We start from the raw sequence: 14,005 nt of genomic DNA on the forward strand, positions 1-14,005 counted from the left end.
GATCAGAGACTCTTTAACAAACATCATGTTGTTTCTCGTCCCTCTAACAGGCCCAAAGTTCAGGAGAAGGGCTCATTTAGCCATCCTAAACAGAGCACAAGCAGACATAGCTTTCCATCTCCAGAGCAGTCTGTAGATGTCAGCAGTGTCTGACACGGACAGTGCCACAGAGCATGAGATCTCTGCAGCTTCCATGAGAGCTGCTCACAGCAATCCCTGTGGAGGACTTCAGCCCATCCAGGATATGGGAAGAGTCCTGTAGACTAGTAACAAACACTAAAGAGACATTCACTCTGAGAACTGAGATCAGTCATCAGTGAAATCACTCTGTAAAGTGTGGAATCAAGAAACCAAGCCCAGAACTTCCTCCAGCAGCACTGACTTGCACTTCTATGCAATGATAAACAGTATGAGGGGCAGAGCAGCAGTGGGCACATTTGAGCATTATCACCCCATCTTCAAATGTGCTGAAACATGTTCTGCAGTATTTCAGCAGCTAAAGAGAAAAAGCCCAACACAGTCAGGCCCATCACCCCCCAGAGCTCCCTCCCTTTAAGCAACCTGCAGGGAAGCTGTGCAGACCTACCGGGCCATAGTAGGAATTGTCACCATGCTCCCCATAGTCATTCCTGTTGAGATAAAGGTTGCAAGTTAATGGCAATTTGGTTTTACACTAACCTCAGTATATTCAAAACGATCAGCAGGACCAATAAAGGCAGAAAGACCATCTTTTCTGGCAACACGTTGGACTGTGTCCATCCCAGGAGACAGACTTGGCAAACCACCGTCTCCACAAGAAATATGACTCCATTCTGCTGTGTCTACAAAGATGAGTCTCTCCACATGTTTTTTAAAAAGCTGAACCCACTAATTCCTGCAGAACAGGATTTGATGGCTGGACAACAAGATGCATTATGATCACTAATCCCATTCTGCTCCATCACCAAAGCTTCTTCAAATTTCAATGCCTTCACTTTTCCAACACATTTTTTGGTTGTAGGAACATCTGTGCTAATTCCCAGGCCAAACTTTAAGCACCTGCTCTGACAACAGTTCTAGCCTCACTGTACAGCAAATAAAGGACAACCCCACTGCCTCATCTGTCAGTACCTTCTCCTCCCTGTAGCAAGATTCACTTCCAACGTACGCCCATCAATGCAGATGGGGGGATCCAGGTTCTGCAGTATCTTTAGCAACCTCAGCGCCTCCTGTAAAAGGAACAAGAATCTCCCTTTCCATGAGAAGGAAACAGCACATTTTACAAATCCAGTCTCCCAGAAAGGAATGTTTTGTGCTCAGTAGGACAAGAAACACAACACTAAATATTAGTCTGAGCATCAGTGAAGGGTATTTAGGATGTGACAAAAGGGATAAATGCAATGTGAGGTTCTCTGCTTGTCCTATAACCACTTACAGCAGCCAGCTGGGGACAGAATTCTCCTAGGGCTGCCAGACAGTGCAGCACTGTGGCTGCTGCCCCAAAGTGTTTTGGTAAACACTCTCTGGACCAACATCAAAGAACAGCTATGGAATCTGGGAGCCACCCAGACACAGAAAATGTGAACCCTCCAACATGGGAGGGTCTGTTAATTGAGATTCTTGCCTTCTACAAACAAAAACAATTGGATTCAAGTTCTCTGCAAACCAAATACCTATGCAAGAAGTGTTCAAGTTTAGAGTGCCTAAAAAAGAAATGCACTGAGGTGAGAAACTCAATCAATGTCACACCTTGTGACAACAATCAATCTTTGATTCCTAAAGCCAGAGAATAGCTGTACCAGCTAATTTCTGTACCTGGTCAGACAAGCAGAAGAAAGGACTCACTCCAGCACAGCAGCCTCACAAGTACAGAGATTTCTTGTATTTCTGTGGTTTCTCTACTTCTACAGACATCAGATGCCAACAGAAAGAGCAGGTAAAAGCAGGAAACTACTCACAGCATGAGATTCCAGTTCGATGAAGCCATAGGTCTGCCCCATGCGCCCGGCCTTGTTCTTCATGATGCGCACGCTGGACGTGGAGAGCCGCACGTACGGGGCCAGGAGCCCCACAATCACCTCGGGGGGCGTGAACCGAGTGATTCGCTTCAGCATAATCGCTGAGAGACACAACCAGGGACGTGGCCCAGGAAGAAAAAGTAGTGAAAAAAAGATAATTTAGAACCAAGTTTACTGTGACTAAACAACTCAAAGCAGGAGCATGGCTCCTTGCAGTTGAGTCTCAAAGCCATTGCTTTTTTCTCTCCACTTTGCAAGATGCTCCAGTTACGGCCTCCAATTGCTAACCTTACCTTCCCAGAAAACAGAGTAGAAAGTAGCACCTTCTCAAAGCTCAGCCCAGGGTAACTGCTGGCCCAAAAGAATTTTGAAGCTGTGCTAAGTTAACTGTACCACCCTAAAGCCAGCTCAGCCTGAATTAATTTTCCTAAAGGCAATTTGTCAGCACCTTTGGAGCTGGACAGCCCTCCATTACTCTACGCCACAGATTTGCACAACATAGAAAGAGCTTCCAGAGGTTTTAGTGAAATGCTGCCCTTTCTGCAGACAACCTCACAGAGTGCAAGCAAGAGGAATCCAGAACTGGTCTTTGTGTCACTCACTTCTGCTTCCTCCACCATCTGGTGGCGTGGCTTCCTCTGCTTCCCTCTGAGAGGGTGGCTCCTGGTGCCTGTCCATGTCCCTTCTCTTCTCCTGTGAGGGCCGATGCTCTCTCCCTTCATCTCTCTTCCTTGGCTCCTGTTCCTGAGGCTGACATTCCTGCTGTGGAGCAGGAACTGAGGGCTGGAGGGGCTGCTTTGGAGATCCTGGTTGACCTGACAATTCTTGCTCAGGTGTTTCAAGCTTCGTCTCTGCTATTAGAGAGGAGAAATGTACTGGTTTCACATAAGAATGTTTCAGCAGGTATTTTTTTTCTCCTACTTTCTGGCCCTTGCAGCAGTGCTCCTCATAAAAGGCCAATCTGTATTGCCTGTTGCACATCCACTGTTTTAACACTTGGCAGACACAAGGTTTGCTTAGGTACTGTCATCCTTACATTGCCTTGTTTTGCGTTGGACAGCTTTAGACGACTTTTCTAGTCAGAGACAAGAGGCTTTTTTGCTTCCTTTTAGGATTGGCTCTTGCTTGAACAAACAAGAATCAGGGATGGATTTAGACACATTCCTTCCATATCCAGGACAACCTATGTGGCAGTGATATCCTTACAATCAACAATGTATTCCTGATCATCCATAGCCAAGCAATATCATCTGGTAACTGTCACCCTGTTTATATGCTAGAGGAACACTGGGTTCAGACCCCCCTGAGACCACTGAGTCAAACACATCCATAATACAGTCACAGATTTTATCAGGTGCCTACTGACCACAGCTGAGGCAGAAACAATGTGGGAACACTCTGCCCACCCAGTCTAGCTATACCACTCAGAGAACATAAATCCCAACAAGTTTCTGTGCTTCAAGGCCTCTGGATAGCCTGGCTCCGCTGCAAAAGAGATTTCTACCTGAGCTTCCAGCATTGCTGGAAAGGGAAGCCAGCTCTGTGAGGCTGCAAAGGCAGATACAACCAGCCCAGCACCTGCTGCTGAAGCCTCTTCCCACAAAGAGAAGCAAATCAGGGTGCAAGACGTGGCACAGTGAAGCTTCTCTCTTTAATGTCCCTGAGAGTCAGTCCCTGCTCTCATTCTGTTTGGGCAGTGGGCGGCATGGCAGAACACACAACGATTTTGCACGCAACTGTTGGGAAAGCTGCACAGTGCCTTGCTTGGCTGCCAGCACAGCTCACCTTGGACAGGCTTGTACTCATTTGTCTGCAGTTTGAAGAGTGCAGAGTTTTGGCTCCAGAACCTCATGTAAAATTTGCACATGAAACCAGTTTGTACCTGCAGCTGTGAAAACCGCCTGTGCAAACCACACAGACATGAGCACAACTCTAGAGATGGGGAGGGCAACTCTTACTGAATTCTTGCTCAGCCGACGTGTCCTCTCCCTCAGCACCACCTCTGGACTCTGGGCCTGCTCTGCTTCCTGTAAGAGAGGCACACTTAAGTCCCCTTCACACCCATCAGTCACAAAGCATGCCAGAACTCATACAAAGCTGCAGTAACCACTGCAAATGCCTAGAGACTTGCTTTGTTTCACTCATACATAGAGAGGTTATCTTATTGCACCCTTTCCCAAGAAAAGCAGGCCAGTAAGAAGCATTCACCACAATCTGTCTTCACAGCAGTTTAAAGGCTCTGTTTAATTTGCTCCTGGGCAGTTTCATTACAACCCACAGCTGCGTTGGGCCAGCTGTGAGAATTTTGCCTTCACAACCCTGATGGAGGAGCCACAGAGCACAGCAAACACAACCACTGGGACAGTGCTTCAGTAAACAGAGATCTGTGCATCAGCAGTGGATGTACTGCCCATCTGCCTGGGGCAGGAGGGCAATACATAGAAGTCTGCTCAAGGATACAGAGTCAAGGCTTACACAGTGGCAGGTATGCACAGGCAGTGCCAGAGGAGGGTGGAGGACTCACTCATGGCAGTATGGTCCCTGGTACTGCACCTAGGGACTGAGAAGGTGGGCACAGCCATCAGCCCAAAGAAATCAGTTCCTCAAGGAAGTGTGTTTTGGCTCTTGTGCCCTCCCACCCCAGAAATCAGAGGTGTTGGTGGGGTGAGGAGAAGCTCCTGGAGAACTCCTCTCATGCATTTTTTAAAGCCAGCAAGGTGAGTTCAGCAATTCCAGTCCTGGATTCACCTCTAATCTCCTTTCCCTAGGATAAATGGAAATTGTTTCAAGTTGTCCCGGGGGAGGTTTAGATTAGATATTAGGGAAAATTTCTTGACCAAGAGGGTGGTCAAGCATTGGAACAGGCTACCCTGGGAAGTGGTAGAATTACCATATCTGAAAATGTTAAAAAAATGTTTAGGTGTGGAGCTTAGAGACAGGGGTTAGTGGTGGGCTTGGCAACGATGGGTTATTGGTTGGACTTGATTCCAGAGGTCTTTTCCAACCTTAATGATTCCATGATTCTGTGATCCTAATCTGAGAGTTCCAAAAATGAGGCAAATCTGAGAGTCTCTGAGTGAGACTAAAACCTTGCAGCTGCATGTCCCAAGGAAGGTGGGTCAAGGGAAAGCCATCTCACCTACAGAGAGCAGTACCAGCTCACAGTCCCAGAGGACACAGCTATAACTCCCTGGATGAAAGGACAACACCAGACAGTAGGAGGGAAAGGCTCTGGGCAGTAGGACACCTCTCCACCAAGCCTCACAGCAGCAGAGAACCTGACAGCAACCCATTGCCTGTAACATCTTTAGTGTGGACAGGCAAAAAGGGTCTAAGTGAAGCAAAACTAACAATCCTCCCACACAGTGCTCAGCTAGTCCATCCCCAAGAGGGATGCCATGGGAAACCAGAAGAGAAACTTACTTGTCAGGTTAGATGAAACTTTTAACTGACCAAGCTCAGGGGACCAGATATACTCACCATCTCTTGGGAGCTTGCAATAGGAACAGGAAGATCTGTAGCCCACAGTACACACCTTACACTGCAATGGAAGATGGACAGCATGAGGAAGTCATGTTATGAAGGCAGTGGGTACAACCTGCTCCAGAATTCCAGACTCTGCAGCGTGCTTTCAGAAAGTAACAGCCATGAAAAAGTTACAGAGATGGGGAATGGCAGCAGGGTCCTTTGCTGGAATTGCAGGTAAATGCTCATATGACTCACAGCTGGGTTTGCCTTGGGAACAGGGTTTTCACACAACTATGGAGCACACATTTATTCACTAGTCCTTGAGATTAAACTCTTCCCCCTCAAGTGTTGCTGGATCAAAAGCTCCCTGCTAGGCACAATGTTGATTCAAAGGGTCCAAAGTTACCTTGGCATTCTCTAACCTGAATTCACCCCTCAGGCAGTGCTGAAGTCCTTATCTGAGCTGAGCTGTAGATACTGATGTAATTTGGAGAGTTAAAAATGAGGTGTCTGCTAGCCAAGAGGCAGAGCTGTACAGGCTTGGATGGTTATCCCACCTAGAGCCACTGTGGGGAGAGCCAATTGCTCCATTTTTACAGCTCTCTCCAAACACAGCACCTCTGATTTCCTCCTTAACCTCTTTGCAAATGCATTGGTTTTGTTTCATAGCAATGTCTTCCTACAACTGAAGCCCTGTGGATGCTCTGGGGCACAAGAAAGCTCCTTTAGGCCATGGCTACACACAGCAACAGTGGGGACATACAGTGCAGCCACCTCAGTGCACTGAGAGCTGTTTGAAACCACTGCTTGTAACTTGCGTCTCCAGCTCCAGAGCACTGCAAGCAGAGATGAGGCACAGAGCAGCAGCCCTGCTGGCAGCTGAGTGCATCCAGTCAGCTGGATGAGGGACTCTGCAGCCCAGGGTGATCCAGTGGACAAGGTGGGACTCTAATTAGAACCAATCCTTTCAAGTCCTGCTGCAAACTCTCAGCCTGTAGTCAGTGGGAATGCAGGCAACAATCCTTTCTCCAGCAATCATCTCCAGCCTGCTGCAGCCACAAGTTCCTGTACTGGGAAAACCTTGGGGAGGGCACAGGAACAAACTGACCCTTGGGCAACTGTGTCTTCCCAAAAATGGACCAGTTCCAGCATGTACTAGGCTTGGCTCATGCTGCCTAGACTTGGATCCATTTCCATGCTTCCTTCCCTGCTGCACTTACTACAGCCACAGCTGGACCACAGGTTCCTGTGTGAGGCAGAGGGGTGGTTACACACACAAACCAGAGCAAAGCCTGTTCCATTCTGGTTGGCAAAATCACTGTCTCATTGTGGTTTTCAAGGAGAAAGGATCCACACGCTATTCTTCCCACATTTTAAAAAGGAACCACCGCATAGCGACAAGGCTGCTCTGTGCATAAAAAAATCTGGCTACCTGTACCAGAGCAACAGGCATGCAGAGGTGAGACCAAAAACAAGGTAGGCAGAAGCACAGTTTAGAAGGGGCAAGAGCTTCAGGGCAGGTGTTAATTACTCTGAGGGACTTTGGCCACCGAGCAAATATCTAAGACTCCTCTGAGCTGCCACTGCCAGGAGTGCCAGCAGGGGAAGCAGAACACAGCTCTGAGCACATACTTACACGTTTGCAGCGCCAAAACTCTGGGCATGGAGTGTATTCAAGGGTCACTTCTTTGCCACCGATGGTAAGAGTTCCCTGTTGAGACAAGGGGGTAAATGACGAACGTGCCCAGCACACACAGGTTACTCAGAGGCAAAGAAAGGGGTGAAAGCTCTGGTTCCTAAAGGTTTTGCAAGTGAAACAGGGTGAAAGGGGGAGAAAGTCTCCCAGTTCAGTTAGCTGGAGCTTTGCCATGGAAGTGGGAGGGAAACAGCCTGTGCCCTGCTCTAGCATGGGGCTCCAAGGCTGTGTTAGCTAGCTCCAGAGGAACCAGGCAGGAGAGGCGTTGGCCACCTCCCAGGAAGAGCAGAGACAAGTAACTAGAGTGGGAAACTGCTGTAACCTGCTTTAGTCCAGGTGCTGGCAAGGGGCAGCTGGACAGACTCCCTCGCGCCAGCCACCACCAGGCTGGCCTCAAGGCAGCTACTTGAGGAGAGATGCGTGGAAAAATCCTCTCAGGTGAGAGAATTTTCCTGCTTGGGTTAGTCTTCATGCCAGTCATGAAACCATGGCTCTTCTTCAGAGAAATACACCAAAAATCTGCCACTGGCCCTGCAGCCAGCACCCTGCAGCCAGCCCTTCCTTGCTGAGGCTGGCCTCAAGTACCTGAGCAGCAGCACCTGAGGGGCTCCACTGCCCACAGACACACTGCTTCCAGATCCTCAAGTGATGCTTTGGAGATGTGCCAACACACCCACAAGCTCTGCTGAAATGCAGATAAAATGGGTCGTAGGTACAAGTCCCCTGGCTCCTGCCTGGAGCAGCAATGATTCCTGGTGGCTCCCATGTGCCAGGGACAACAGGCCATGCCTGGGCACAGAGGATGCAGGCAGGCCAAGTCACAGATGCACACTGCCATGAGACATCTCCTGTCACTGGAGGCACTGCCAGACCACGCAGCCTGGATTCCCCAATACACAGTTTGAGACTCTGTATCAATAGAGACCCAGGCCCAGGTCTCCCAGTCCCAGGAGAGCAGCTGCCTGACAGCACAGACAGATGTCAGGGAGCTGTAAACGGTCCCAGCCTGTTTTGGGGACCTCTGCTGAGTCAGAAGCTTCCCAGGTACTGTGACCCAGCAGCCTCATCATGCAAAAACCCCCAGTGCAAACCATGAGCATGAGAAAACAAGTTCCCAGAGTTATTATTCAGAAGTCATGATACACCCATGCATAAACCGCTCTGCAGAACGTGAGGGAGATGCTAGGGAATATGCAAAGTGGGAGTGAAGAGTTCATAGAAGGGAATCACTGAGTGGCAGTACAACAATCCTTTAACTCCTACGAAAGAACACAGCAGGGTTCCACCACCTCCCCTCTTCACATCCTGCCTTTTATGAACCAAAGCCATCCTCTCCTACCAGGCCCATGTTGAACACTTTGAGGGGTTCCTTTCTGCCACCCAGCTGCTCAAGCACAGCTTTCCAACATGGACCTGCCTTTGCCAGACAGAAAGCTGAGCTATTCCCAGACCTTGCCGAAGGCTGCTGTGTGCACTCAGAGCACTCTGCTGCATCTTTGGAGAATCTGCTCAGGGTCTATTCACAGCAGGGAGCATTGCTGACTTCACCTGTCTACAAGAGGCTTTGCACCCTCTTTAAGGCATGTGAGGAAACACAAGTGAGAAAGGGAAGTGGAAATCAAGGCTGTCCCACTGGAACTGTTGGGCCCTGAGACAGACGTGCTCCCTCTCCCAAGCAGGACACTTGCCACATCCCAGCACACACTCAAGAGATGGGCAGTGCCAGGAGCAGGCTAGAAAGGCCCATGGGTGCCTCAGGACACACTGAACAGAGGCAGGAAGAGAAGGCAGGGTGCACATCCTCATGAGCCCAGGGAAGTCCTTGGGAACAGCAGCCTCTCACCAGGCAGCTGCAGCCCTGCCTAGGAGCTCAGGAAACAGAAAAGTCCATTAGAGCACATTACCTCTGGCAGGGGCAATCCATCACAGAGCTTCATCCTTCTACCAGCCATTGAGGACAAACCTTGCCAGAAAGCCTTGAGATTATTTTTGGTTTTATGGAAAATGGTATTTAAGTGCATGTTGTGCTGGTGGTGCTGGTCCCTTCCGCAAATTCCATTTTCGGAGGCTGCAGAAAGTGTCACTTGCATAATTACTCCCTGATTTTCCTAACACCCTGCTGATTGCCTGCTCACTTTTTCAGCAAGCTCTCTCTTACTGATTTCTTCTTGATAAAGTAATTTTCAAGGTTGCAATCATCATTTAACTCTCCAAAATGAGTCTTTCACTTAGGACACACATTGTCAGGATTCAGTGGATTTGAATTCCTCATTCTCCCATTTTGTTACTAGATTCCATCACAAATATTTTCAGAACATTTATTTCCTCTAGTGCCTGTCTCTGCTTACTCTTCATCTAGATCTTTTACTGTGCAAAAATTTTTGGATACTACTATAAATTTCAGTCCAATTGAGCAGATTTCAATTGAGCAAATCTCCGTGAAATGACAAAGATTTTCTGAAAATTTCAGAGAGTAGTGCTGGGGGGGGGAGGGTAAGTTTAAAGTATGCCACATATTGTGTCTGGCACCATATCTCTTCCACATTCAGGCATTTTATCCTGGACTTTTTCACCAACCTTCACTATGTCTGTTAATTCCTCTGTATTTTTAATACCCTGTACTTTAGAACAGCTTGGCTTTTTCTAAGTCAAAGTGAAACAGAAATGTCTCTCTGGTCTTCCCAGTCAGGAACCTCCCCCTCATAACTAGCAGTAAACACAGAGTTGACTCACCACTGAAGGGTTTAAAAGGCAGCACAGCTTTGCAGCACCAGGACAGCAAGCTCTCTGCTATGGAAATGCCCAGATTTCCAAGGGCATGAACAGATTCTACTGTTTTCTGAATTGCCAAATTCATCAAAACAAAGCATCAGGACTTCACTGCTGGAAGCAATGATTTGTGCTACTGTTTGATACCTTTCAAACACAGTTATACATGGATTTTTTTGCTTAGAGGTCATTGGAGATGCAACACTGAATTCTAATCTAAGCGATACAATTCAGTCCCAGCCAGTTCAGCTACTAAAAAATCTGCCCTATGGCCAAGTATGTAAATAGTCCTGACAGCAGACTGATCCATGGAGCAACCCTGCCATGAGATGGTCCTAGAGAGCTGTGCCAGGAAACCATAAAGCCTGTTTGCAGAGAGCACACACAGTGCAGCCATGTCTCAAAGCTCTTCACTGAGTAGGGACAAACCCCACAGGAACATGTTGCTTTTACAGAGGGAAAGAAAAAGGAGAAAATCCCTTAGCCATGATATCCACAGGTGATGCAATCCTTTTGAAAGCACTTTGGAGACTGTGTCAGCAGGGCACAGGGCTTCAGCAACAAAGCTAGTTTCACTACAGCAGTTTCCAAGCTTTTTCTTCCCAAAAGCAGCATTAAAGAATCCCAGGAAGGTAGGCCTATCTGTGAGAAAAAAAGCCAGACCACACCCTGGGACACATCATGCCCACTTTTGAAGTTGGGTTTAGGTCACCTCTAGTTTACCCTGTTTGTAACAGCATTGCTCTGCAGAGCCCAGCCTGGCTCTGCAGGTACATCTCTGATCCTGCTTCCCAGGGAAGCTATGGAGCTACTGCCAGGGCCAGGAGACAGCCTGCTGCAGGTCAGCCACTGCACAAGGCACCGCTTCAGCTGCTTGTCTGTCAATTAGCATTTACAGTTAGCACGCTGGGGTTTTTCATGCTTGTTGACAGCCTTTTAATGATGATGACTGGGGGTTGAGGAGGGGGAGAACTTGCCAAAAAAGTATCTCTTTGCTCTCAAGACTGAGATGACAGAATACAAATCATCAGTGTCAAAGCTTTTGCTAACTGTTTCTCTGAAAAAAAAATTAGAGCATCCAAGAGTGACCTAGAAAATTGGAAATGTGGAAGGAGAGCTCTCAGAACACAACCACTCCCTCAAATCAAACCAGGCTTCTCCTTTAACTGAATCTATTCAAACACCGAAACCTTCACTAAAATTTCACTTTGGAGCCTCCAAACAATGAGCTGACAGTGTTCCGGTATTTCACCCCTCAGGTCATGCTCTGGCAGCTACAACAGGGACTGTAAAACCACACGGAGATGTGGATGCAGCAACGAACACCACCATGGACTGCTGTGGAGAACGTGCTCCAGCTCTTCCAGAGGGATGGCAACAGCCATCCATCCAGGATGCCACCATCCCTGGTCACAAGGAAGACCACGAGTGCCTGACTTAGTGGAACAACAGTTGTCAGTCTCACCCTTACAACAACACACCTGGGGCGACGCACTTCAGTTTTGGAACAGAACCAAGCACCCAAATGCACAAGGATTACTAAGCCAAACTTTTCTTCTTGGCTACAACCCCAAGGCAGTGCAGGAGGTGCCTCCACCACAAGTGAACCACTCTTCAGACCCCCTTTAGCAGCTGGCTCATGCACAAACCAAACACCACGTCAGCTAATTACTTCCTAATATTGTTTGTGGTCTGATTAAACGGAAAATATCTGTACCATGGACTGAAAGGTTCAGGTATCCTTCTCGCTGAGTAATAATCAAGCTGGAAGACTGGTTATGTGGTTCAACACAATAAAAATTAACTGAAAATACCATTCGTAAACAGATAAAAAACTGCATACAAAGATTATGACAAAAGAATGCTTATGGGCAGCATAGTAAAGCAGTCACATTAAAATACCAGCACTAACCTTGTTTATATGATGCTAATTCAGCCCTCTTCTGCATATTTACTATAATTAAGATGGTTATTCAAAAATCACTATACATCCGTCATTTAAAAATTATTTAAAATGATTAACGACAAGTGTTTATTGCCTTGGGAATGCTCTGACACTACCCCAGGAGGCAGTCTGGGAATGCAGTGGATGCCCTGGCTGCCAGCAGCACTTCCCAGAATAAAAAGCTCTTGCCATCCTCAGGGTATATTCCAGCCCTGGCCTCCAAGTGCACTGGATGGCACAGCACAGGAGACAAGGGGCTGACAGCACAAGCCAGGTTATCTAATTGGAACTGCAAATCAGAATGCTTTCAGGTTCTGCTCCTACTTGAGTATGGATTAGAAATGCAGATTTAACAACCCCCAACCACCACACAATGCAAGTTATGTAATGGCATCCTATTCCACTGGCATGCACCATGCAGAGGCTGAGTGGGAGCTGGCAGGGAGAGCACAGGGTTCTCTCCCTGACAGGATTCACCTTCAAATTAGGCAGGCAGGTGAGACCAAACACCAAAGGTCTCCCTAACTATCCCCAGCTGCTCATGGAATTGAGGAGGCAGCACCTTCCTGGGACAAAGCAGAGGGCAAACACCTGTGAGGGTAAGAGACCAGCTGGATGTATTTCAGAAGATCATCTCAGCCACAGAAACTGGCTTCTCATCTCCTGTTTTCCATATGCTGAAGTTTTTATCCCTGAACTCATCAGCAGCTGCTGTACAAGGGGCTCAACTGCACAGAGCAACAGGCAGTACATCTGCTTACCTCTGACAAAAAGCAGATGAGAAAAGCTGTGAACCCACAAACCACAATCCATCTGTAATTAAACAGATAGAAAATGGAACGTGACATGGAGCTGAAGAAACAGAGCAATCCAGGCTGCTGCAGGGTACTGCAGCAATCTGGCATTTCCTACAGCAAGAGTAACTACAAGCAAATTCCTCATGAGGTGGGATTTTCCCCAAGGCTCTCAGCCTCCTTCTCGAGCTCTCAAACCCGTTGCAGCTCAGGGATTGCTTTTTATTGGCCTGATCTAGCAGTGCATCCAGCACTCTACTGCCGAGTGGCTGACAGCCAAGGCAGAAGATTCAAGACATACAGGGGAAAAGGATGGTTTGAAAAGTGGTGGATCCCTGAGGAACTGTTACATCACCAAATGGATCCAAACAACTTTGCTGTGCACTATTATTACAGATTTCCATCAAGACTAACACTGAGATGACAACTGACAACATAAACACTATGTTAGTGGTCACCCAAAGAGCAGGATATTTGGTTCTTGGGCATCAGAGATGCTACAGAGATGAAGAGCACGTGGCAGCACCTTGAAGCATTTAGCAGTAAGACATTTATTTCAACAGTGATCCAAGGCTAACCAGCTTGGCATGCTCAGGGCTCCTGGTCTTCAAGGTCAGGGAAGGCCTGAGAGTGAGAGCCCAAAGCTGTCACCATCCATCCTGAGCTGACAGAACACTGCTCCAGGCACACCACTGACGGGCATGTTAAACAAAACTGGCACTATCACAGAACTAGGCATTAGGAAGATAACTCAGAGTCCTAAAGATTCAGTAGCTAAATGTAACAGATTAAGATGCAATATAAGGATTATTTTATCTTGGATAGCTCCTGGTACCTTTTTTGAAGTCCTTTTATTCAAAACCCATTACCCACTAGCACTGGGACCACCCATACTGCCCCACAAGCTTCCACATCTACTTGCTGCCTCCTCAGGCCTCCTCCTGCCTGGTTATCCAGGCCATTTGTCCTTTAACAGAAGGTGCCAGTCTGCATCCTTTAAGTTTCTTATTTCCACAGACACCCTAGCTAGCCTGCTGAGACACCTCCAGTTTTCTTCCTACGGTTTCTAAATTCCCTGGATACCAGCCATCCCCTTTTTAAGCAAGTCCCAGTATCTTTCTGCAGCTCACCTCCCCCCACCGATATCCTTTTCGCAAATACACACAGAAATTGCTTTTCAGACTATGCCAGCTCTCTACATTTTAATGCCTGAATTTTGAACTCCAATTCAGTTCCAAGTTAGGACTCTCAAAGTGCTTATCTTTTAAACACAGCATTTGCTTTGCTTGTCAGCACTCTCAGCCCTGCTCTGAGAGCACCAGAACGGTGGGCACCG

General features: G+C 47.7%; 1 protein-coding gene across 3 annotated transcripts in view; it reads right to left on the minus strand.

The window, feature by feature from the left end:
• The window catches only part of RBM6 (RNA binding motif protein 6), a 57,917-nt gene that overhangs the window by 9,209 nt on the left and 34,703 nt on the right, over positions 1–14,005 (minus strand). For 2 of the 3 annotated variants that reach the window (XM_041425971.1, XM_041425972.1), the window contains exons 7-13: positions 7,102–7,176; positions 5,478–5,538; positions 3,956–4,024; positions 2,600–2,851; positions 1,938–2,098; positions 1,111–1,208; positions 587–629 (exon numbers count right to left, since the gene is read on the minus strand). In XM_041425971.1, coding sequence (XP_041281905.1) covers positions 587–629; positions 1,111–1,208; positions 1,938–2,098; positions 2,600–2,851; positions 3,956–4,024; positions 5,478–5,538; positions 7,102–7,176 — 759 coding nt within the window. The remainder of the gene's footprint in view (positions 1–586; positions 630–1,110; positions 1,209–1,937; positions 2,099–2,599; positions 2,852–3,955; positions 4,025–5,477; positions 5,539–7,101; positions 7,177–14,005) is intronic. The other variant, XM_041425973.1, reaches the window with a different exon arrangement.

Source organism: Onychostruthus taczanowskii, unplaced genomic scaffold (assembly GCF_017590055.1).
Source record: "Onychostruthus taczanowskii isolate IOZ18803 unplaced genomic scaffold, ASM1759005v1 scaffold9, whole genome shotgun sequence".
Taxonomy (NCBI): domain Eukaryota; kingdom Metazoa; phylum Chordata; class Aves; order Passeriformes; family Passeridae; genus Onychostruthus; species Onychostruthus taczanowskii.